Genomic DNA, 26957 nt, shown 5'->3' with positions numbered 1-26957 from the left:
GCAGAACACTGATAGCCCTTGCCCAACAACTAGCAGAATGACAACAGATCAAACCATTTTCACTCTGAAAAGGAGAAAGTTCTTTGGAAAAAAAAATTGGGGGTAGAATCACCATACTGCCTCGTTGGGGATAAAGGATTGTGCTACAGAACTGACTTAATTACCCAGTGGGCCCCGAATGATCGAAGCTAAAACATTCCTAAAATACACTACAGCTGAATTTTCACTTTCGCAAGCAGCAAAATGGGCGTGTTTTTTTTTTTAATCTACAGGATGAAGTGAAGCTATCGAGCAAGGCAGCTCAATGAAGGTTCCTTTATGGATGGCAATTCCATTCAGCCTGCATAGCTTTCCTAGCCAGCTCAAGAGTGACAGCTTCCAAGCATGCAGAGATCATTGGAGTGTATTCAGTTTCACAGGCAGGGATCTTGAGGTTAAGGGCATCCACCTCTGGCCCTCTTCATCCCCCATCAATCCTGCCTCAATCAACAGGTTAAAGGTGAAAGTGGGCCTTATCACTCAACTGGTGTCCATTTCCCTGATCAAATGACTGCCTCACAATCTCCTGCAATTAGAGGGCATCTGCCATCAGGGTGGGGAGGAGAGGTTTGTTGCTACCAAGAAGCTGGCTAACACCATCTAGCTATGACTGTTTATAATCACTCTTCATTACATGGCAAATATTTCAAAGTGACAATTGTCTGATCTAAGGTGTAGGGAACTGATGACACATCCAAAGGGGTTTATTATCCCTCAGGGGGACAATGAGAGTTGAGTGAGCTCAGCAAAGAGCAGGATCAGACCCCAAATTTTAACAACTAAAACGTGCTCCCAGTCTAGATGCAACTTTTCCTATTCACGGAGGTTCTGGGTAGAAATCAAGTTTCATCTGATTGAATATACTGTTTGTTCCACCGCTGAAGGAAAAACAGACTAGCAAAGACATCCATATAAAATGAGTGCTCATACAACATTTCCTTGCACAGCTGTCATGATTCAACCTCTCACAGCTTTGTGGGAGAAATTACATGATTCTCACAAAAAGCTTCCAGTCTACTCCTCACTTAGATAGAACCATAAAGTTACTTCATAGATGACGACTGATTCTCTGACCCTGGAGAGTTTACAACGGAAGGGTACAATCTTTCTGACAATTAATACTGAACCCCCTGCAACGTTTACTCCTACCGGCAACCTCATAAAGCTCAGTTAGTTTTCCACTGATGCTCAGTAAATGTTTGCAGGGTCAGACACTAAGTTAAGATGAAAACTACACAGGGAAGAGCAAGAGCTCAGGCTTGGGGAAGTTAATACACCTATCTAGAAGGTTGCAAAGTTCATTGCTTTAATTTTTAATTTAAACTGTTTATGTTTTTTGTCTAATGACAAACTCCTGAATTAGACAGCTGGGCTTCTTTATGTTGAATGGTTTACGTCCCTGTCTGCACTGTATTGACTGACCCAACAATATCCACAGGAGTACACCGCAATGAAAAAAACCCAGGCAGAATGTTTCTAGACTAACTGAAGCACTAACTGGATATGTTTGCACTCCTGATTTTTTGTTTGAAGGCTCTGGGGAGTATCTAGGCTCGTTAAATCCCCAGCATGCCAATACATCCTTTCTGGATCAAGGCTGATGGGTTTTGATGGAATCTGAGCAGCTGAATGAAGTAGGGGTTTGTGTGATCTTAATATAATTGAACTGCAAAAAGCCATGTTTAAAGTACCATTAAGACTAGCTTAAACCCACCAAAGCAAGGAAATTCAGAGTTAAGGCTCTAAATCCGCTCTGAACTCATGCCTTCATGCCTTTTATTTTATTTTTTTAACTTCTTGCAGAGCAGTGTTAGCTGAAGACCATGTCAGCCTGGATTTCAACACAAACTCTGATTCATCTTTCCTTTGTGAGTCAGACATTTAGCATTAGGTAATTTATTTATTTTGAAGAAAGACGCCTTTTTCAAAATACTTTTATTTTTTAGTGCCCAAAAAACACATTCTGAGCCTAACAAGCAAGCTAAACGTTAGCCTGGATTCTGGAATCTGCTGCTAGCTCTTTTAGGATGGCTTAGTTGCTCCACAGAGAATTCTTCCATCATGTTTTCAGGAGGTGCAGGGTTGAGGGAGTCATCCTATGTGACACCCATACAGCCTACGGATAGGTCCAAGAGTGGGAAGGAGCATATTCAGGATCAAAAGGAGTGTATGTAGTTGGAGTGCTCTGCTCTGGACAAATGGAGTAACCCATCAGGGGGCCATTCAAAGCCACTGGCAATTTGGTCAGTCCTTGACAGTCCAAACCCAGATTCAGGAGGAAAAAGGTGACTTAAAGCCACCTTGCCTCTTCCTATACCCATCAAAACGATATCTTTTGAGAAGTGCAGTTCATATTCAGGGTCATAGTTTCTTCCAAGAAGAGTGGACTGTCTTGATTTGACATGGCACTACCATAAGGAGTCAGAAAGATAAGAAGGGGATGGCGGCAGGAGGACTAGGTAACAATAAAAAGATTTTGATGGCATGACGACCTGCCCATCATGAGGATTTGTGGGGTTTTTTCATTATTTGTTGTCACTTTTCTGCTCCTTCACTTCCCCCAGACTTATTGGTGGAAATGAGTTTTTAGGTACACTTCAGTGTCATAGCCAACAGATCTGAAGAGGGCATTCTAAGTGCAACAAATGGCATAGAACTTAGGCCTAGAACCCCCCTGTGACTGTGTCAGGCAGAGCATCCCAGTGGTTAGAGCACAGGGGCTTGCCATTAGAGTTCCACTCCTGCCTTCCCACTGATCTGTTGCATCTTCTCTGACATTCAGCTCTTGGTAATTCAGTTTGCTCACAGATGAAATGTGTTATCTTTACTTGCCTGTCTCAGAGGGGTATTGAGAGGCTTAACCTAATGTTCCTAAAGCACTCGGAAATCCTCACGTGGAGGGCATTATCAAAACCCAAGGTATAACTAGTCAAATATCCCACAGGACTAGCTTATTAATGCAGGGGTCATAAATTAAATAATTGTTTAAATGGGGCATAAGGAACCCATGACTTTTGCATAAGTTGTATTGTTTTCCAACAAGGCATTATGGTAAATATTTTCAAAGACAGGCAACTAAATTTAAATATGGATTTAGAAGGCTAACTTTAGGCACCAGTTTTTGAAGATATTGATCTATAAAAGTTAATTTTGTGCCCTTCTAGGCTGAGCTAAAAGACCCAGCTCTGATAGCTCAAGGAGTGGTCCAGCGAGTCACATTGTATTAGCGTGGGTTGCACAAGTAATGACCAAACCCTATGAAATGAGAGGACTGAGTGGGGATACAATGCAGAGGGAGAATTAGGAGTACTGTAATGGGATGAAATTAAGGAAAGGAAAATTTACACTGAATATCAGGAAAGACAGCTGGCCGGTACAAAGCTATAGCACATTCACCTCCCAGGGGAGAGGTGAAAGCCCCATTGCTTGGGGGCATTAAACACTAAATAGGAAAGAAAACACATCTAGGCATATGGCAGTAGGGCAATGCTTCACAAGCTGTAGCTCACTAACATCAACAATCCAGGAAGCCATCTCCTGCTGCATCAGCAGACTGGAACTTTTAGGGTACTTCTACACTGCGGCTGAGAGTGCACTTCCCAGAGTGGGTAGACAGACAGGCGCTAGCTCTGCTCCAGCTAACACACTAAAATTAGCAGGTGGCTTGGGAGGCGACTAGGCTAGTCACTTGTGTAAATACCCTGGAGGTGGGGTGGACTTGTAGTCGGGAGGGTAGGCTGAGCCGGGACCTGTGTCACTGCAGCCATGTTGCTCGCGCTAGCTCAATCAGATCTAGCACTTGACTGTCTACCCTTACTGGGAAGCATGCTCCCAGCTGCTGCAGACAAACCCACAGAGCACCAGGCTGTGAAAGACTGGGGGTATTGCATGAAGAGCTGGTCTCTCCCTGACAAAGTGGTCTATAGAAGGATTTAGTTGGAGAACTACTGCAAGAAGGAATACTCCTGCACTGGCTGGGAGGTGAACTGGATGGAATCTAATGGGACATTTTGTTGTGTCTAACTTCTAGGATTCTGTGATTAACGCCATGATTAGCCACGTTTTGCAAGGTCTTCTCTTTCAACCAAAAAATGTGCTTCAAATATGCAATTTGGACCAAAGACATGTCAGAGGGTTTGCCAAAAGCAAAACCATTATCTTAGCTGCAGGGAAATACCCAGTTTAACCGACTTAATCTCTCTCTCGTGGTTTGCACATTGCAGTATGTATTTCATCAAAGGACAAAACAAGCTGTTTCTGACATTTTTTTAACAAGTATTTAAAAGCACGCTCAGTGGGATGGGCAGTCCCCGTCCAGGTGTGGCCCAGGACTAAATCTAAGCACTTGGTGTAAAGCTCATGCAATTGCCTGTTTTCAATCTGCCTCTTGTTTATGCAACTAGCCCTACACAGAGAATAGAAACAAATTTTCTTGGAAAAAAATGGGAGAATATATGCTCACTGTCAAGCTGTCATGGCCCGTTCTGGGGCCATGCTTTCATGCTGCCGGCTGGAGAGAGTAGCCTTGAATGCAATTACTTCCTAGCATGAAACTGACAAGAGCGACACAAAGCAGACAGCAAGGACGCTGCAGACAGCATTGCAGTACGAAAGGTGTCCGTTGGCAGGAGGCTAAACACAAAAATCTTTCATTTCTTCCAACTTTTACCACCAAGTTTCTGATTAAAACATGAACTGGAAATCCACATTAAAGAAATAAATGTATCTCACCAAATAACCTTCCAATTAACTTTGCCATGTCTATGAATGACCAATTAATTATTTTTTAAAAAATCCAGCTTTTCACTTTTTATTTCATGCTACTCATAAAATAAGAAAGGCTACCTATGATTATACAGGTAATGTGGGAAGTTAGGGAATATGGCGGGGGAGGGGGAGGAAAGTGTATATTTGAGGGAAACATCCTTTGTCATTCAACATAAACCCATGACTGCAACTGGCTTCGGGACACAGTAAGAGACGCATATAAAATGTTTGTTGTTTGACAAGTGGTAAGCAAAACAGCTGTTGTAAACTCAAAGACAGCGGTTGTCTAAGTCTTACCCCACTGAAGTGGTTTGAAGAGGTGACTTTCAAATTTAGCTCTGTTAAGTTCCCAGTGTTTCACATGATATAACTATGACAGAGCAAAAGTATCCGTGGAACACCCCAAACACACAGTTATAGAAAGACCAGGGTTCGGGTTTTTTAAAATTGCCTGTGTTGAGAAAGTCAGCAGGGCTCCATGTACGTGCAGGGGCTGCACAAAATTCCTTGCAGGACCAGGGTTTCACACAGTGAAAATCTGTGCAGACAGGGAACTTATATTTATGTAAAATGTCATGCACTGCCCTGTATGAACAAATGATATCTGTATTTCCCAGAGGTTTCAGAATGACACAGAATGGTCAAATACCATGTGCTACCCGACCAATACCCTACTTGTATCAAGACAGCATCACTCCAACACTCAAAGATATCATGGCATTGCCTGTCCTGAACTGCTGATTCCACTAGGCAGCCTAGGTGGGTCAGGTCTTTACTTTAACCCAGCACAGATTACATCTTTGGCAAGTTATCAAAAATGCTGAAGACCAGTTAGTGGAAGAGAAAGAACAGAATACACTTAGTAGCAGGAACTCGCAAACAAATATAATTAGAGAAAACTTGGGTAGAGGAGAGTATTTGACAGAGAAGCAGAAACACCAGAGAGGAAGCAACAGACAGACCACCGTCTAGCTGCATCCTGGCTCATGTTGCATTCACTTGGGTGCATACTGCCCTTATAAACCATATTAACATTACACATACACCGGCCTACCAGTTATTACACTGCTTCATAGAAGTTAAACGCCTGAGAAGCATTTTTAGGGCATTTAATTCTTTAGAAAAAACCCTAAGCTTTTCTCTTCAAAATCCCTCCATTCATCTCTGCATCTTTGGAGAAGAACCAGCCCCCCTATATTACCTAAAACACAAGGTCATGTGTGCTTTGCTGGCAACTCCGCATGTGGTGTTGAAACCCTTATGTATGCAGAAGCATGAGATTTGGGAATGACAACTCATTTCTTTCCTGCGAGGCGTTTAAGACCATATAGCAAATGGACCTTACATTTAACCGAATGGAAAAGTTTGATGTAGAAACAAACCACGCAGAATTGAATTCCCAAATGTAAGTGTGTGGAGACTCATTATTATCATCATCAAACTTTAATGTAGCTTTGCACAAGTGTCATTGGATGACAGATTACAATGCACATCAATTGGATTCGGAGAGAGTTCGCAATCCATTATGGGTTAAAAGCTGTTCCGGCATGAATCAGAGTCACAGTGGTGAGGAGATCATCGATACAAGGGATTATGCAGATTAAAGAAATACCCTGTGCATCTGAAAGTTTTCAGAATGCAAACTATGTCAACCCTGAAAACAAGAGGCACTGCATCATTATGGCAGGAGAGACAAAGCGGGGGGAGGGGGTTAACAGACAAAAAAAGATTGTTTTAATAGGAGAGAAACATCAGTCATCGAGTCTTACTTCATTCAGACTTTCTATCCAACCCCATCCATCTTCAGTGCCAAGAGATGACAGGGCCCTGCTCCCTTTTTTCCCCCCGCCTGGTATATTAATAATGCCCATTTCTACCATAACAAATGACTCGCTCGAATGGCCCTTTTCCCTGAATTGCCCTGCCAAGCTCCAGGGATACCTTAGTACCTGTTACGGTCAACATGGCTATAATGGGATCCCTTGTGAGATAGGCATCAATGGGCGGAGCCTTTTGTACCCATCTTCATAAACAGCCACTTTGTCATTCATGGCTAGGGAACGTTTGCAAAAGGGGGAGCGGGGGGAAAAAACACACACACATACACCCTACACAACCCAGAATGCAAATTCCTTCGCCCTCCTGAAATGCTTCTCCGGGCATTATCTGCGAACAAAAGTGCTCCATGCAGGCGGTCTCTGCATCACTGCTCTCTCTGTTAACAACACCTGCTTAGTGTCAGTGCAGAGAGTTTCAGAGTTATCTTTTTGCCATGTCTGCAGAAGCCAACCAGAGCACAATGGGCCCATTGCTTGGGGTCACTAATGTCTTTCTCCCTTTCCCCTAACCACCGACTCGTTCACCTCGGCCACTCCTAGGACCCTGGATAGCTAAATAAGTTGGCGGTCTTGAGTACGGGAGAGGAAGGGGGAGAATATAGGTCTCTGGCCTGAATCCCCAATGCCGCTTCCCCTCCCCTCCCTTTTCCTTAAGACCTGATGGTCTTCAGTCACACATCTTAAAAGAAAAACAAAAAACAAAAACACAAAGACTTACTTGTCTCAAGTCGATGAAGGCCAACTGCAGTGTGTCCCCTTGGAACCCAGGCACTGGCCCGGATCTGGCAAACTCTGTGGGAAAGAAAAGAGGATAAAAAGCGCCTTTAACTAACCATGGACAGGGAGATTGGCAGACGGATGACAGGGAAGACAAGAGAGACTGGGGGAGAGGAGGACTGCACTTCTAAGGAGTCATGTCTCCCTCCCTTCAGCTTCTTTGTTTGCCCTTCAAAATTTGTGTCATCAAAACACCATTAATTCCACCGTCCTGACAGCAAGGAAACTGTACTAATTCGACCTGAAATTTATTCCCATGAGCCGCACTGGGCTTCAGAGTATTTGTTTTGTGAATGGACAAACAACTTGCAAAGAAGAAAGGGGAGGTGGGGGTGGAAAAGTTTTTCCTCTCAACACAATAAAATCTTCAGCTGTGAAACTCTTTTCAGTTCCGAAAGCTATTTATATTTTAGGGCACTGAAGGTATTTTCTAATTTCATGCCTGTCACAGGGTTCCATAAGCATTCATCAAAAAAAAAAAAAAATATGCCCAGCAGCACCATTAATTATTCTGCAGCAGATTATCTGCATTATCTGGTATAAAACATTATTGCCCGTATACAAGCACCCAAAATGGGAAGAACTGCCCCTACTGTGTGGCTTATTTATTTATTGTGGAAGTGGACTTTTGACATCTGAATAACGTTGGTTTATAAAGCAAACAACACTTCCAAAGCCACGTTTGCCTCTTTCTGGCCCAATTCTACACTCAGGTGGTTTATTTTTCTTTTAATTTATTGGTTAAACTTAGTCTAAAACTAATACGGGGGACCATACATTATGATTTCAGTTTAGAGGATCTTGGTGGCACATTCATTTCACAGATCTTGGTTGATAATTGTCATAAAAAGGCTGACAACCGCATCTCTCCTTGCTGAGCACTTGTGTTGAAGGCCTGTTTCACGCCATCTGATCTCGCCCAAGTCTACTAAAGCAACCGTTTGAATGACTCTTCATACAAAACCAGGACCTCACTAAGGCCAGGTCTACACTGGGCAGGTGGGGGGGTGGGGTGGGGGAATCGACCTAAGATATGCCACTTCAGCTACGAGAATAGCGTAGCTGAAGTCGACATATCTTAGGTCGACTTACCTCGCGTCCTCACGATGCAGGGTCGACTGCCGCTGCTCCCCCATCGACTCCGCTTCCGCCTCTCACTGCGGTGAAGTGCAGGAGTCGGTGGCAGAGCGAGCTAGATGCGATAAATCGATCCCTGATAGATTGATCACTACCCACCGATCCGGCAGGTAGTGTAGATCTACCCTAAGATACAAGGATCATGGCTGAATCTCCAACTTCACTACTCCCTCATGTCTAAGTGTATGTGGTTTGTGAAGTCACCTAGGAATATGATATACCAACTGTATGTCCTGTGTTTTCACTTGGCTGAATTGTGTTGCTTTTGTGGAATTACAGTATATCAAACTGGGACAGTTTGCAGGAGACATCATTTACTTTGTTCCATGGCTGTACAGAAGAAGAAAAAATACTCCAAGCTACAGCTTTTAAATAAAATGATCCCAACGCCCATGATTTAGCAGCTACTTCAGCACAGTTATTCATCATGTCAGGACTTTTTAGGGTAGGAGAACAGCCCCCAGCCTAGCATGAAAACTCCACAGCCCCCGTGCCCCTGATGAAAGCAAGAAGGGTGTAAAGGAAGATAAAAGCAAGGTTTTACTTTTCATCTTCATGCCCAAACTAAGGTACTGAGGGATAATATATGGTGACCCACAAAGCCCTAAATGATGTCACCTCACTTCATACATTCCCTTCACTGGAAGCCTGCTTGCATTAGTTCTCTCACTTTGAAGTAATACCAAGAAATAAAAATACAGTAATGAGCCACATTTTTAAGGCCCTGATTCTGCAGTCCCGTCACTTGAGCAGTCCCCCTGGCTTTAATGAGACACACAGAATTTGCCCTATTTCCAAATTCTCATGCAATTAAGATAATTTGTCCTCCCTCCAACGCAACCTTTTCATTCAAATGTCGGAGGAGGCACATCCTGCAATTTGGAGATTGGCACTTTACGGTCAAGGACATGGCAGCCAACTTTCAAATGTCAATAGTTTTAGTTTTACTTTTTCATATATTTTAAAATATCAAAATAGTCTAAACGGCATTATGACTAACCTCTCGATAAAGCATTTCTAAAGTGACTCTCACTGTAGTACAATAAAGGAATGGAATATTTGGAAAATTGCAGCGAGTTACTTTTTGTTATAGAACTCAGATAGGCAGTCAGATTAATAAACAGGTTTTCAAAACCAAAATTCCATACCCGTGCTACTAACAGAAACTTAATTTAACAAAGAATGAAAAAAAAATAAATCTAATTTAAATTTCACCATTCAAGATGTTTGGCAAAGGTAGGTCCATCTTTGATGGTCCCTAAATATGGGCATGAGGCTTAAATTTAAGCATGTATGTTTGATAAGTTTGGTTTTGATTTATATTTGCACATCATGGAGATTGTACAGTTAAACTAAACTGCTCAGTATCTAGTCGATTTCATTTTCAGAGTCTCCAGCTATAGCCACTGTGCTGCAAGGTCTGGGCTGCAAACAGTCCAGGGAAAAGCTGAAATTTAGAGTGACAAGCTATTTTCGTTTAATTAGTTTTAAATGTCATTAAACCATTTACATTAATTTTACTGAGCATTTTGTATAAAACTTATTTAACAGACTGAATTTCACCCATGTGCTCAGGAGACAGTCCAGACCCTAAGGGTATGTCTACAGTACCCGCCGGATCGGCGGGCAGCGATCAATGCAGCGGGGATCTGTTTATTGCATCTAGTCTAGACGCGATAAATCGACCCCTGAGCACTCTCCCGTCGACTCCTGTACTCCAGCTCCGTGAGAGGCGCAGACGGAGTCGACAGGGGAGCGGCAGCAGTCGACTCACCACAGTGAAGACACCATGGTAAGGCGATCTAAGTACATCGACTTCAGCCACGTTATTCACGTAGCTGAAGTTGCGTAACTTAGATTGATCCCCCTCCCCGGTATAGACCAGGGCTAAGAGGGACTTAAGCAATGCAGAGGTCTTATGCTGGTGCTCTGCAAGAGGTGATTTTCTGTTACATGCCCGTTCCTACAGCATCTGGGCACATTCACATAACACAAAACCCCTGTATTAAACCTTTAACTTTGAGCATATACTGTCTGAACACCACACACGTTTTAAATACAGGAAAAAGTCTTCTGGCTTCCCATGCATCCATAAAAAATATTATCACTGAGATGGAGTATTTAAGCGGCCTGTCTACAGGTTTACTGCATTGGGCACTGTGTTGTAACAAAGGAGTGTTTTAAGAGGGGCAGGGGTGTATTTTTGCTTCTATGGATGCAAAGTCCATATAAATCCTATTATATCTACAGCTGAGTGAACATTGGGAGAAATATCTGAAATTATTATTATTTTTTTTTAAAACGCCAGTTTGTAAATTCAAGTGTCTAACCGTTGCTCGAAACTAATTTAGAATTCTAAACTCAACTGTAAAATTCCCAACTTGTGCAGAGACATGACTTTCAATATTCATGACAATCTGCTTGCAAAAGATCTGAGGTTGATATTCTTGAATGTTTCCAGATAAGCAATACATTCCCAAATCTTGTGATCTGTTTAGAGACAATTCAAGGTAAAATCCATCTCATTCATTACATGTGTCTAATTATTAGCTCTGCTCTAGTTATGTTGAGGAACCATGTTACAACCCTGTCTGTAGTGGGGTGTAACAAACTTTAATAAACAGCTGTAATAAAGTATGGTCCATCCTGAAGAGTAAACCATGTTATAGCACCGCTGTATTAAACATACATTGCCTCAGTAAATTCTGTAGTGCAGACTGGCTCAAACGGTAACTCATCAGAAAAAGTGGTGGAGGCACGCATTGCACGAATAATACATCCGAGGAGCGAAACAGCCTATGAGATCATTATTATATTACTTGTATTACAGTACAAAGGGGATCACATATATTGCTTATTCAATGTATTGTGTACATTGACTTCAAGGGATTGGAACAGGAATGAATGGGGTGTTTCACCACATTATTATTACAAAGTACTTCAGCACCCTCTGTACTCATAGGTCACATTTTACATACCAATGCCACAAACTTATCTGGGGCAAGGAAATGTACAAAGTCCTTTTAAAAAGGAACAGAGTTTTAAAGGAAAGACACAGCCAGTTCTTGGTTTTAATCTCCTCAATCAGGTTTCAGTACAGTTTTCTCAGAACGACCCAGCACAGAGGTGGCCTCGGCACTGTCAGATTTGTTTATTGTATTTTCTCCACTACCAAGGCAAGTGGCGAGATAGAGCAAGCCACCTACCATATGGCCCCTTGAGCAGAAAATCACAAGAGAATAGAGCAGATCTGTATGCGGCTGTTTGTACAAAGCATTTAGCCAAGCTAAAGGTTTGAGAGGCTTGTGTTCAGGCCAAAGAAGTAATGTCTTTGCAAGGCCTACAGCTAGGGCCACCCAGGGCAGGTTACAGTGGGACTCTAGCCTCTTTTCCAAAAGGCTTCTCCAAAGAAAGAATCAAGGAACTGTTAAGCAATGAACAAAGAATAAAGAGTTCAAACACACAAGGCAAAAAGGCACCCATTGTAAATTAATGATACAGAATTTGGTAATCTCCTTTCATATAGTGTACACAGCTATACATGCAAGTATATAAGTACATAGAGATTCTAATACATTTTGCATAGTTAGGAGTAAACACAGTTGGCTTCTTTATTCCCAAATTCACTAATTTAGGGACAAGAACATACAGAATGATGGTGTGGATGGGTGGTACAAAGATTTTATTAGCACTCATTTAATGTAACCTGCATAATTGGCACATGGTTTCACTACTTGTGAAAAATGCAGTTATCCCAAACTCGTGCCAATTAAACCTTTATGCCAAACCATCAAGTTCTCTTTTTTTTTTTTTTTAATACACACACACTCACTCACTCTCCCTCTCTGAAGGCCCCTTTTGTCACTGTAGTAGCTGAATTTTATATACACACTATTTATATATATACACACACACTTTTTTTGATATTATATCCCTTGTATTATGTATTTTACACTTACGCACACACACTCTTGCAAAATCCTACCTTCCCACTTGCCAAGGCTGTGCAATATTTTTGCCCCATGTCAAGACGATAATTATAAAAGCACATTTTCTGTATGGTCTCGTAAATGCTCAGAAGAGTTTTACAAAACTGACACATACACTTTATACACAGACATTGTTCGCAGGACTAGTGGAGGAGGTGGGTTTGCAGCAGACCTTTGGAGACAGAGACGGCGGCTTGGAGTATAACAGCTGAGAGGCTGTTGCAGGCAAAAGGGGTGATATCAAGGTAGGGTTTGAACTATGGCAACCCTATAGAGTATCTAACGAGGGCTCCAGACCTCATAGTGCTCCAGAGCTGGGGTGTATAACAGTGATTGAGTCTGAGAGTTGTAACAGTGATGGTTCACAGCTGAACAGCATACAGGGTGGAACTTGAGATGTAGGAAAGAGAACATGGGAGCGAAGGGCAAACCGAGAGAACAAAGATGCAGCTGTGCTCAAACTTATGTATGCAGAGGTGGGTGACAGTGAGATTTTGAACAGAATTGGGAAGAGTAGTTGAGTGAAGAGAGCAAATACACAGCCATAAGATCCATCAAGGGAAACACCAGACTGAGGAAGAAGACTAAAGGACGTGGGGATGGATAGGAATTTGAAGGACAGGTGGCAACAGGGCTCATCTGCATACAGAATGAAGACCCCAGGGAGGATAGGAAAAGGAGATCAAGATGTATGAAGGAACAGTTTCCACCAGCAAGAAAGTTGCCTGCTATGGAGTTATTCTCAGCTTCCACAGTGCTGAAAAGGTCTATGGCTTTGTCTACGAGATTCTGGGCAAGGAATGATTTCCACTGGTGAGCAGTGTCAAGTATAGTATCTACACGTGTATTATACCTATTTATGTACAAAGGGCTAATTCAGCAGATGCATATTGCAGATGGCTCAACAGTAATAAGAATCAGATTGGGATACTTCCAGAAGGGGGTGGGGGCAAAAATGAGCACAGAAAAAATGAAAACATGCATAATCTATACATATTTTGGACACCTAAATATACGGTATGCCTTAGTGTGTACCACACATTTACGCACATTCATCAAAAAAATCAAGATGTGTATGTAACCTAAAATAATCATGTGCACTAACTTTCCCCTCTCTCTAATCCCAGCGCATTGTTACTAGCACTCGCCCTCTCATCTGTGTGTGACATACATCTCACATTTTGGGTGCAGCATAATAAATGTATTTGTGATGATGATTATTAGGGTTAGGGTGGAAAGAACCCTTAGGGCGTCAAGTTAAGGTGAATGAGTTTGGAGGAGAAAAGTTCACTGGAGAGGAGGATGAGGAGCACTGTAGTTAGTGTGGCAGACTGCAATGCTTTTAGAGAGAATAAATTACAAATCAAGCAAAGCTTAATATCCACTGGTTGCCTGAGATTGTGCAGGAAGGTGCTGGGATAGGAGGATGTATGCACAAAGAAAAAGAACAGAGATTAAATATGTGGCCTAAATACAGTGGATTAGAACATGAGAAGGCACAGTTTAGCCGCTAGAAGCTAAAAGCAGGAATCAGCTAGCGATAATGCCACACACAGCCAAATTGGTTGACAGAGCATCCTCCGTAGAATCCAGCGTTACCATCATTTTGTCCACCAGTTCGGCCTAATTTCAGTTAATTGATTTTTAGTCCCACGTTTCTCTTATTTATCCTAACACAGTCCTTGAGTTATATCAGGAGGCCATTTTATTCAGACTAATTCAGTCTGTCTCCTTTTTACACCTTTTTCCATCAACATTTATATGTGATTGGAAGATTTATCCACTTGCCCACAGTTGAGATCACAATTAGGGCAAACCTGTAGGCAGAGCTATAACACGACCACCTCCTTTCTCATTTCCCTCCTTCACCACCACCAACACGTTTGAGCATCCAATGAGAAGTTAAAATTATATGGCGCACTTGTAAATCCTCAAAGGATGTCTGACTATTAATGAGTGTTGTCTGTTTGCATGTGCAGGAATTACAGGCAGCTTTAGTTCATGGCAGAATCCTCTCAATTGCTCTAAGTGGCACTGAAATCATTCACATCCCTTATTTTGGTGCATCTGTTGGTGTTAACACAAACACTGGTCTCTCATTCTTCTCCAGAAGGCTATGAAATTTGCCCCAAGGATAAAGATTAAAAGATGGATGTAGTGACAAATGGAGCCCTGAGCATAGTTTTTGTGCTTCTGAATTTAGGGTTGGACTGTGGCGTAAAAGATCTGGCTGGTGAGAAAGAAATACAGGAAGGCACATTGATAGGGCTAGGGCTCCTAACACCAAGGATTACTCAGCCAAAAGGGAACTCTAATTATGGACACGTCTCTTTCCTTCTTGATATTTTAGAGCAGTCGTTCTCAACCTTTCCAGACTACTGTACCCCTTTTAGGAGTCTGATTTGTCTTCTGTATCCCAACTTTCACCTCATTTAAAAACTACTCGCTTACAAAATCTGACATAAAAATACAAAAGTATCACAGCACACTATTACTGAAAAATTGCTGACCTTCTCATTTTGTCTGTATGAAATTTTAGTTTGTACTGACTTCGCTAGTGCTTTTTATGTAGCCTGTTGTAAAAGTAGGCAAATATCGAGATGAGTTGATGTACCCCCCTGAGAAGACCTCTGTGTACCCCCAGGGGCACGTGTACCTGTATAACACAGGCCACAGAACTTTCCCCCGGCAACATTCCTAGAATATATCTTGTAGAAAAACAGCCAATCTCGATTTAAAAAATCATCAATGATGCGCCACCACAACCCTTTGTAAATTGTTACAATGGTTAATTACCCTCACTGTTAAAAAAATATCCCTTATTTCCAGTCTCAATTTGTCTAGCTTCAACTTCCAGACATTGGAGTGTGTTATATTTTTCTCTGCTAGACTGAAGAGCTCATTATTCAATATTTTCCCCCATATAGATACTTTTAGACTGTAAACAAGTCACCCTTTAACCTCTTTGTAAAACTAAATAGATGGAGCTCTGGGACTATCACTATAAGACAAGTTTTCTCATCCTTTAATTATTCCCATGGGTCTTCTCTGAACCCTCTCCAACTTATCAACCTCTTTCTTGAATTGTGGGCACCAGAACTGGACACAGGATTCCAGAAGTGGTTACATATGTGAAGTGGGCATGGTTTTGGGGAAAATATGATACCTAGCTGCAATTCTCAGGAAACTGAATGGTGTGTTCCACATCCTTTAATGCTTTCTTCTTCGAATGAGCTATGATCAGGATATTGTTTAAGATGTGTAAAGATCATCTGTAGGGACATTAATACTTTGTAAAATACCTTGAGTACTATGTCAGACCAAAATGCAAAGCCTTATACTGGAGTTCCTTACAAGAAGAGAAAGGTAAGAAATTATGATGGGAAGGCCAAACAGCGGCATAGCAAGTAGGCCGCTGGAACTTTGGCCAAAGTTTCAATAACCCGTTTCACAATTTCCATATTGAACTTGAATTTCCTCAGTGACTTTCAAACCCAACACTGCTTTGTTGAATTTCCCCTTTAACAGCCAAATTATCAAGGTAGTGAGAATTTCAGAGAATGACCCCCAAGTTATCAAATTGATCCAAACTGGATCAAATTCAATAAAAACGTCCATTCCTCTAATGCCCTGGGACAAAGAAGAGCCCGGAATCCAGTTTACTTCTTCAAGAGGCAGAACAAATTTGACAGATGTTTCAAGGGGGTGTGCCTGAGCCTTCAGACGCTGGCAGGTCTGAGCTGCCTCCACAACAACACAGAACAACTCTCTGCTGGGTTGCCAGACATTTTAAAGTACAAGAAAGTAGAAGTTTTCAGATGAAATTGGAAGTCTTTTGACAGGAAGGCTGGTATCTGTCAATAAGTAATAGATAATGTTGGGCATATGTATAGAAAGAACTGAGTTATGGATGTCTAAAGGTTACTTTTCCAAACCCAAAGACATAGAATAGAAAGAGCAGACGATAAGCTCTCTGCTGAATTAAGATGCTTAATATTTGGAAGAGGTGAATTATCTACTCGAATGACCATTTTTTCCCCTGAAGGGGAGGTTGAAAAGGTTTACAAACGCCAATTGTGTGGTTCTGTATTTCACAGGACTATTTGGGGAAAAACTGGGACACAGAGATGGAGGACTGCCTGGAAAGATACTGAATTCTGGAAGCCCTTTAATATCAAAGGATTTGACATAGGCTTAGGAGCTTTAAAAGGCAGGAACCAGGAAAGATCTTTGGGACACAAAAGGGAAAGGTGGTGTCAGGAGTGGTCAGAGGTGAATGATTGATAGAGATGTAAGATTTTCTTTTCATTTTACTGTTTAACTTATGAGAAGTTCACACGTAGGGACGTTATGCAGATTGTTTCTCTTTGTTTTTCTATCATGTTCTTGCTGTTTTTAAGAAGTCTTTTTAAGAAAACTACTTTTGTACGGGTAATTTCACGCAGACAACCCATAACCACTCAACCATTCAAGGTCTCAGTAAAAGGCACGTGAGAACTGATATCCTCTCCTAGTGTGTTGCACAGGGTCATGAGCAGATAAACCAAAGGAAAGCCTAGTAACCAAGGAGAAGATGCAAGTACAGAGAGGTACATGTGACACATTGAGAAGAAGTCAATGAGGTGTAAGCTATAGAGGGAGGCTGTGACAGATGGCAGGAGTGGTAGAGAAAATAAGAAGAGATGAAGGGATGGATGAGGATTTGAACAGAGGTGAAATCAAGGAAGTGGTACATACGTGCAACATTGCCCAAGTAGATTTACAAATGTAGGAGATGGAAGGGGAGGAGAAGATACAGAAGGACCTAGACAAATTGGAGGATTGGGCCAAAAGAAATCTGATGAGGTTCAATAAGGATAAGTGCAGGGTCCTGCACTTAGGACGGAAGAACCCAATGCACAGCTACAGACTAGGGACCGAATGTCTAGGCAGCAGTTCTGCGGAAAAGGACCTAGGGGTGACAGTGGACGAGAAGCTGGATATGAGTCAGCAGTGTGCCCTTGTTGCCAAGAAGGCCAATGGCATTTTGGGATGTATAAGTAGGGGCATAGCGAGCAGATCGAGGGACGTGATCGTTCCCCTCTATTCGACATTGGTGAGGCCTCATCTGGAGTACTGTGTCCAGTTTTGGGCCCCACACTTCAAGAAGGATGTGGATAAATTGGAGAGAGTCCAGCGAAGGGCAACAAAAATGATTAGGGGTCTGGAACATATGAGTTATGAGGAGAGGCTGAGGGAGCTGGGATTGTTTAGCCTGCAGAAGAGAAGAATGAGGGGGGATTTGATAGCTGCTTTCAACTACCTGAAAGGGGGTTCCAAAGAGGATGGCTCTAGACTGTTCTCAATGGTATCAGATGACAGAACGAGGAGTAATGGTCTCAAGTTACAGTGGGGGAGGTTTAGATTGGATATTAGGAAAAACTTTTTCACTATGAGGGTGGTGAAACACTGGAATGCGTTACCTAGGGAGGTGGTAGAATCTCCTTCCTTAGAGGTTTTTAAGGTCAGGCTTGACAAAGCCCTGGCTGGGATGATTTAACTGGGAATTGGTCCTGCTTTGAGCAGGGGGTTGGACTAGATGACCTTCTGAGGTCCCTTCCAACCCTTATATTCTATGATTCTAAGAGCTCATACGAGTAAATAGAAAGGCTAAATCAGTGAAGGAGATAGAAAATGGTTCCAGCACAGATGGAATGAGGAGGGTACAAGGTCAAGACTCAAATGAGGGTTGCACGCAGTGGAGACAAGAGGTCTTGGGTGAGGAAGGAAATTTAACTGCTAAAGAGAAGCCCATATATCTTTAACAGTCTGCAAGGCTTCCAAGATTTGCTTGAGCAAGGTCTGAAAGGGTTCGTATTTTGACTTGCAATATTTACATATACTAATACACCACTGAACCATTTTATTATCGCTGTAGCATTTTTTATCCTTTAAGAAAAGTCACACGAGGAAAATGCAAATGGAAGAAGGTGGCATTGCCTCTAATGACCAGGGATTCTATTTGTGTTCCCTTTGTGACTCCACACACACCAATAATTTCATACTAGTGCTGAAGAAAGCAAAATTATTTCAGTGACATGTGAAGCCAAAGGTATGGTTCCTGAATAGTTGAGGTTGGGAGGGAAGGAACTTGCTCCTGTTTTGTCTTCCTAGCATAACATTCTCTTACTGAGAGCAATTAATACTCCTTCTAAGATTTTATGCTGGAAAAACAAGCATTTTTTGTCAATTTTGCTTTGTTTTCCTTTGCTGTTTAGCTCTGTTCCAGCTAGGAACGTTCCAGTACATGGTACTGATGTATATCATCTCAATCTGACCAGTGGAGCTGAACTACCTGGTAGAAGGGCTGCATTTAGACAAACTTTTCCCATGAAAAAAGCCATGATGCCTATAGAACTTACCCAGTTCTCAACCCATTTATACTTTGGACCTATCACACTATCCCATGGCAATGAGTTCCACAGGTTAGCTGTGTGAAAAAGTACTTTCCTCTTGTTTGTATTAAGCCTGCTGCCTATTAATTTCATCAGATGACCCCTGGTTTTGTATTGTGTGAAAGGGTAAATAACACCTCCCTATTCACTTTTTCCACGCCATCCATGATTTTATCATAACCTCCCCTTAGTCATCTCTTTTCTAAGCAGAACAGCCCTAATCTTTTCAGTCTCTCCTCAGACGGAAGATGTTTCAAACCCTTGACTATCTTTATTGGCCTTCTCTGAACCTTTTCCAGTTCCACTGAATCCTTTTTGAGCTGGGGAGACAAGAACTGGACACAGTATTCAACGCATGGGAGAACCATGGATTTATATAGAAAAATACCATAATTCCACTGTTTTATTTTCTATCACTTTCCTAACAGTTCCTAACATACTGTTAACCTTTTTGACTGCTGCTGTGAATTGAGCAGATGGTGACTATTGATGGTGACTCCATCAGAGAACTATTGATGGTGACTCCAAGATCTCTTTCTTGTATGCAACAACTAATTTAGAACCCATCATTGTATACATATAGTTGGGGTTATTTTTCCAGTGTGAATTACTTGGCGCTTATAAACACAGAAGTTCATCTGCCATTTTGTTACACAGTCATCCAGTTTTATGAGACCCCGCTGCAACTCCTCACAGTCTCCTCTGAACTTAACGATCTTGAACAATTTTGTATCATCTGCAAACTTTGCCACTTCACTGTTCATCCCCTTTTCCAGATCATTAATGCACATCACCTATAACTTAATAGTAATGAGATACATTGAAGATTAAGAAAACATCAGGAAACTGTGAGCTTTGCATGTTACAAACATGAGTGAGGGGAGGGGGGCACACAATATTTTGGGCGAAGGCTGTAGTGCTAAATGAATAACAAAATTTCCACGTGAGAAAAGCTATGGAGCCAGCGAATATAGCGAAGAATGAGGTGATAAACAGTTACACTGAGGTCAGAACAGGCGCATTGTGGCATGTTTACTTACTGGGTTGCAGTGCTCCTCAAACTGGTTGATACAGCTGTGTTTCTTACTGACTATACCCAGGAGTGGTTTAAATGAAAAATTGGAGTTTAATGAAATTTTAAATATAATTTTACTGCCCTTTTAATTTCTCATAAATCATCAGTTAAAGAACTTTAGAGATTATGGAATTGCTTATTTTATGATCTAAGTATTGTAAAAAACAATCTGGGATTGTAAAAAACAATTGTAAAAAACAAGCACTGGGATATGTTGCGCTGGTGAAAACCACTTTTGTAAGAAAAACCAACAGCGTTCTTTTCTCTTTTTGTCGCAATGTCCAAATTTGGGTCATCTGTAGTTCCAGCTACCTCTGAGATATGCATGGTTTGGAAAAATATCAGAAAGCAGGGGGTCCCAAAACATAAGAAAAGAACAGTGTGCATAGAAGTAGGTTAAAAGCCACATATCAAACTCATTGTAAAATTGCACATAAAGCCCTTTGGAAAAAAACAAACAAACAAAAAGACTTTTCTAAAGCATGGGCATTGCCTCTTCTATTTGTGGGTCCACAGCTTTTTTTGGGGGGGGGTGGCGGGGGGGTGTTCTTTGGTTAAAAAAAAGGGGGAGGAAGCATCTCTATCGGTTAGAACAGACTGGAACCGGACCCCTGGGTTTAGTTCGGACTATTACTGCACTTGTTTCTGTCCTTGGGCAACTTGCTTAACTTCTCTGTGGCTCAGTTTACAATATGTACATAAGAATGTCCAGACTGGGTCAGACCAAGGGTCCATCTAGCCCAGTCTCCCGTCTTCAGACAGTGGCCAATGCCAGGTGCCCCAGGGGGAATGAACAGAACAGGGAATCATCAAGTGATCCATCCCCTGTTGCTCATTCCCAGCTTCTGGCAAACAAAGGCTAGGGACACCATTCCTGCCCATCCTGGCTAATAGCCATTGATGGACCTATCCTCCATGAATTTATCTCGTTCTTTTTTGAACCCTGTTATGATCTTGGCCTTTGCAACATCCTCTGGCAAGGAGTTCCACAAGTTGACTGTGCATTGTGTGAAGAAATACTTCCTTTTGTTTGTTTTAAATCTGCTGCCTATTAACTTCACTTGGTGACCCCTAGTTCTTGTGTTCTGAGAAGGAGCAAATAACACTTCCTCGTACCATTTATAAAAGTCTTTTATATCTTCATATAGAAGGTGCTATAAATGCCACGTAGTAGTAGTATCATTACTAGTAAAAATAGGAAAACATTTCCAAGTGACTGGTGACCTCCTGCAAACTGCAGACATGGCACTGGTAAAGCTGAACAAAACTTCAAACTCTTCAGCAATTAATACATCTTGGGAAACAGCTTTGCAACTGGAAAAAAAAAAATCAATGTACCTTTATGGGTAGGTCTGGTTCCTTATAACATTTTCTTCAGTGCTTTGTCCAACCTAATTTTAGATGTCTGAAGCAATGTGGTTTCCATCACTTCCTTTGAGGGACAATTCACAGGATGACAGATCTCATGATTCACAGGTTTCTCTCCAATCACTAGCCTAACATGTTCGTTAGAACCTTGCGGCTCAATGCCTGCTTACCTTGCTCACACGAGAAATCCTGCTGATATATATGGGACTACTCATATGAAAAGGTGGCAGGATTTGGCCTTTTATGTTTACTTAAATTTATTTAAAGCCCTCAGAATGCTTTCTCTGCCAAGGTTTTTAAATAAATAAAACGTATATTCAGTGCTTTGAACACTCAAAGCACTATCCAAAAATGCTAAGTACATTGCTTCTCAGGAAGAATTAGTAGTACAGACTGGGAATTCCACGATGACCATGTCTGGGTTTGGTGGTGCAGTGCTTGGCCCTAGACATCTGACTGATTATTGGTTCAGGGTAGGTGAGGTGATATCTTTTACTGGACTAACTTCTGTTGGAGGAAGGGTCCAGTTTTTGAACTGCACATAGCTCTTCTCCAGGTCCTTCTCTTCTTCTTCCTTCTCCAGACCCGAAGGTATTTTTCAGTCTAGTACCTAATCATTATGCAAAGACACACACACTAGGCATTTTAAAAAAAACATGATCATGGACAAAAACTCGAACGGCTCAAGATCCCATACCACTGAAGCCAAAGGGAGCGATGCGTGCTTTGCATATCTGTAAAAACAGCCTTTAATTAAATACCGAGGGTAATTAAAACATCAGGTGTAGAGGGCAGGAACAAGGCAAACTGCATCACTATTCGCAAAAAGAAAAGGAGTACTTGTGGCACCTTAGAGACTAACAAATTTGGCTGCTCCTCTGAAACCTGCATCACTACCGGAGACGATAAAACTGAGCTTTGCTCCTAACCTGACAAGTAGACAGAATTCTCACAAACAAATTTATTTTCTTAGTACATTGGCTATCCAGTGATTGATTTTTGTTTGTTTTTTAGCGTTGCATTAAAATCATGACAAGCTGCTCCTCAGAAGAGGATTCAAATTATTCACGCTGTCAGCAAAAGCACCAGACAAACAAATAGGAGCGAGGGCTTTCGGTCTTCGAAAAGGAAGAATGACCTACGTCTGCGTTTACCATTCTCAGTGGCAAACAGCAGGGTTGACAGTGATGAATAGGAAGGTCAGGGAAACAGCATCTGTCTCAATTTTCCTGACTGAGATGGCATCTCAGGCCTTGGTTGGGCGGAGCAGGTCGCCTGCCCCTGCTGCTCAGGTTGGCGGCACCTGCTATGGAATGTCTGAGTGCTCCTGATTTTGTCTCGCAGAACAATTGCCTCCAAATCTCATGGAATTTAAGGAATCGTGCTTTTAAAACCTATATTAAATGTCATCCATTTCCCTGAGTGTTTGGGGGTTTTAAGAGGGGGAAAAAGCTGCCGCTTAGTGACCCATGTTAACAAATGGGAAGAAAATTCGACAGGGTTACGAAGTCCATTTTCAGCCAAGCAAAAGAAAGCGAAACTATTATTAATGATGAACGCTTCCCATTATTTTCAGCAGTGCAGACTGGCCCTCCATGAACCCAGATGTTGACAATTCGGGATTGAAAACAACTTTTTCAGGGCCATAACTGTTACTAGACTTCTACACGTGGAACTGTGGCAAAATTCAGATACCGTTCACACTGCTTGGGGCCAGATCCTTCCTCAAGGAGGATTCAAATAAGAATGTCGAGAATTAGGAAAAGGTTAAGGATCAGGCCCTCAGACAGAAGAAACTTAACTGGGTAACCTGCCAGGGAACCTATTTAATCTTGATAGTGAATGTCAATGGTTGCTGATAAATTGAAACAGTCTTAGCAGCATTTGTGTTTAACGGGGACATTTGGACAGTATCAAATAGTACTCACCTGGTCTTAAAGAGAAGTGACATTTCAAGTTCTGATTTCTTTATATGAAGGTGTTACCAAATAAAGATTACAATAAACCAGCATGAAATGCGATCAGTATTTTCTCAGGGCCCAGTACTGCTCGCACTGAAGTCAATGGCAGTTTTGCCACTGAGTTTAATGGGAGCAACATTGGACTGACAGAATGTCTCAATTCAGAGGGCTCTGCTGTAATGAGATTGTGCCACAGACCTTTGCCAAGACATGTTCCCAATCCGAACATCAACCTTCAGGGTCCCAGGAGAGCCACAGGGGTGGGTATTTTGAAAATGCCACAAGTGAAAATTCTAACCCAAGTTGTGCTTTTTGTTTCTGAATTTAAAAAAAACAAACAAACCAAACTTTATCAGCCTATGCAGAGGAAATTTGCATCAAGCAGTGTATCTACTGCAGAAGTGGATCATTTGATATTTTCACAAAAGCCCAGGGATGTAACGACAGACATTACATGGTATGGAGCTGAAAGCTAGCATATAAACGGTGAACTCTGAGGCAGTAATTTTCTCCTAAAAACCATAGTGGCTTTGTTAAAACATCTTTCCACTGCAGTTGCAGAAGATTTGGGATGAGGTTTCTGGTCTTGCGTTTGGATACTCTGATGGAACAATTGCTTGATTTGAGAATACGAAATGTCACAGAAAAATTAGTCCGTACTGTGGAATGGTGACTTTTTGTATATTCGCAAATGATTTGAAAATATCCTTATCTTTTAACTTGGAAAAAAATGTCTACTGAGCATGTGCACAGTATTTTACCTCTGCTATGATGGAAACAAAACGGTTCTATGGGTTCTGCACTGCACTACATTTTACTAACCCCTGCGTATCACAGAATCATACGTACACCAAAATAATGAGTTACTTGGGTAAGGGTTTGGGCCTAATGCAAGGTTTACCCAGTTTTTAGCCAGGCAAACTAAAATGGTCTTTACAGGAAGCTTTCCTGAGTAAGAGTTCAGTAAGGACATCAGGATTCCATCTATGGTATGTATAGATTCACACACATTCACGTGACACCTGGACATTCACATTGTGCCTGTTTCACTGACACGGCACTGCATCCCAAGAAACCTTAAGCTTGATATAGGGGCAAATTCTACTCTCAGTGTAAATCCTTAACCTTAACTTAATCTGCACAGGTGTCACTGAAGTCAATGGGGTTGCACCGGGCATAATCTGGTCTGGAAAAAGTCCATTACTGTAGGTATGAATCATGAGAAGGAAAGAACAGAGATGGAGCATCACAGCCCACGTTGAATTTGGGGGGGGGCTGGCAGAGAAACCTTAACTTGCTAACTGAATAAACTATACATTGAAATCAGTGGGATACAGTGATTAATTAACCCTGCAATGTCATTTTCACAGTCACTTTTTTAGGGTAGAAGTGCATTTTAAGCAAAAGATCTAAGGCTTTTTACAGGATGTGTGCATAATTATGCTGTACACCATCAATATTGCCTAGGTCTAATCCTACCTATTATCCTCACTGCAAAGTCAAATCATTGCAGAGAATAATCAGGCAAAGCATCATAATCGCTTAATGAGGAGAATGATTAAACTAATATCCACGCCTGCAAATCCTTGCTGTGTGCTTTATATCACCTACTGCTATATCTCCCAGTACATTTTCTTAAATGTACACAACTTATTCTGAATGCAAATGTCATGGATTTAAACAGGCTAGAAATAAGAAAGACCTATCAGATGGCTAGTCCATCTCCATGCCAGTGCAGGACAAGTCCCTACAGCATATATTCTTCTGTTTTGCCTAGTCTTGTTTTAAATACTCCAAGCAATTGGGCTTCCACAGCTTGTCCTTTAGAGAATTTTTTTACCCTGCCAGGTGGATGCCATTGAACATCAGTGAGATACTGTTATTCAAAGGACAGAATAGGAAAGTAAATGCAAATTGTTAGCCAAATGTATACATATTAGGCAAAGCACACACCACATTATTATTGTAGTATACACAGCACGCGGGCAGTTATATTCACAAATTATATTATGCCTTTCCCACAATGTTGTTCACTTCCATTTATGCGAAAAGCAATACCCATAACCCTTTGCACAGCTGAAGTCAGCAGTGGCACAGGCAGATACAAAACCCTGTGAAAGGCAAGATGCCTGAATGGATGTACCTCTATGACCTAACTGGTAGTTGGAATGCAGTATTTCAAACAGAGATAAGGAAGAAACTGGCTGGTGGTTTCAGTCTTGGGTGACGTGCAGAGTGCTATCTAAACTTGCAAACAACCCTACTATAGATATAGCAAGTTTAAAGGCATATTGTTTGAAGCACACTTTCTGTTTCAGGCGAACTGAACACAGAGGTTTCAGAGTAGCAGCCGCGTTAGTCTGTATTCGCAAAAAGAACAGGAGTACTTGTGGCACCTTAGAGACTAAAAAATTTATTTGAGCATAAGCTTTCGTGAGCTACAGCTCATTTCATTGGATACATTCGATGAAGTAAGCTGTAGCTCACGAAAGCTTATGCTCAGATAAATTTATTAGTCTCTAAGGTGCCACAAGTACTCCTGTTCTTTTTGTGAACACAGAGTGAGACTCACTTCCCAGAAGGAACGATAAAGTATGAACTCTCTCCGTTCTGTACTGTACTGCTTTGTCTTTGATAATAACATTTGGCATTTTAGTTATTTGTTCTTACACATTCTTAACAACAAACCACAAGTGTAGTCAAACAACTGGATATACTTTAGACAATAAAATAGAAAGGGATGCTGCGGAAAATGAAGACTGTAAAGGTCAGGCCAAGAAGCGTGTTTGTAATGTGGGGAACCCCAGTACGGAAGTTGCCTCAGTAATATATTTTCAATATATCATCACCCTGATCACATGTTACATCCACTCTCCTCTCCATTTGCTCATCTTTTTTAAATATATGCTCCTAAGAGGTAGGGACTGTGTCTTCCTCTGGGGCTGGAAAGTGCTACCGCAAAACAAACAAACAGAATAAAACTCTGAGCTAGAATTAGCTTTGCTTCCTTTCAGTAGATCTTCAAGTTGAACCCAAGAACCACCACTGTCCTAGCAGAAAGACCCAGTGCACAATGGCTAAACAAGGTACAACAGGATAAATGGAAGGATTTTGTGCCTTACGTTCACACTCCTCTACATCCAGGTTGAACTGCTGTAAGGCCCCCAATGTAAGCTGCCTCACTTCAGCTTCTAGCAGCAGCTGCATCAGTGAAGTGGATAAGTGTTTGCATGCAGACATACATGCAGTCTGAGCCACCTTACCCTGGAAAATAAAAGGGAAATCATTAAGGAAATGATGCATAGGATCCAAATGGGACCAACCCGTCCACTTGTTAAAACAAAAAGTACTGTACATTCCACCCTCCTTAAAGAGTCTCCTCTGGCACTAGGCATTTGTATGGTTCCCAGACATATGAAACCTTATTGTAATGATCCTCATTAAAAGGATTCTTTTTTAATAACTTTAAAGAAGCTACAGCAGGGCTAGATCCTGCATGATAGAAAAGGCCGTCTAAGTGCAGCTCAGAGCCCTCAATGCTGAAGACCATTATGGTTATTGCATTCAGCGCC

The 26957-nt window shown here is 41.6% G+C and overlaps 1 protein-coding gene across 7 annotated transcripts in view; it reads right to left on the bottom strand.

Moving 5' to 3' along the window:
- EXOC6B (exocyst complex component 6B) overlaps positions 1–26957 on the bottom strand; it is a 456321-nt gene that overhangs the window by 95336 nt on the left and 334028 nt on the right. For 5 of the 7 annotated variants that reach the window (XM_075128155.1, XM_075128156.1, XM_048846428.2 and 2 more), the window contains 2 exons: positions 26508–26649; positions 7363–7436 (listed from right to left, as the gene is read on the bottom strand). The exons of 1 other annotated variant lie outside the window; for it this stretch is intronic. In XM_075128155.1, the coding sequence (XP_074984256.1) occupies positions 7363–7436; positions 26508–26649 (216 nt within the window). Of the gene's footprint in view, positions 1–6259; positions 6461–7362; positions 7437–26507; positions 26650–26957 lie in introns of those variants that run through there. One more of the 7 variants, XM_075128157.1, reaches the window with a different exon arrangement.

This window comes from Caretta caretta, chromosome 4, assembly GCF_965140235.1.
Source record: "Caretta caretta isolate rCarCar2 chromosome 4, rCarCar1.hap1, whole genome shotgun sequence".
Classification (NCBI taxonomy): domain Eukaryota; kingdom Metazoa; phylum Chordata; order Testudines; family Cheloniidae; genus Caretta; species Caretta caretta.
The sequence above is the reverse complement of the archived record's forward strand: the minus strand, read 5'-3'. Positions and strand labels throughout refer to the sequence as shown.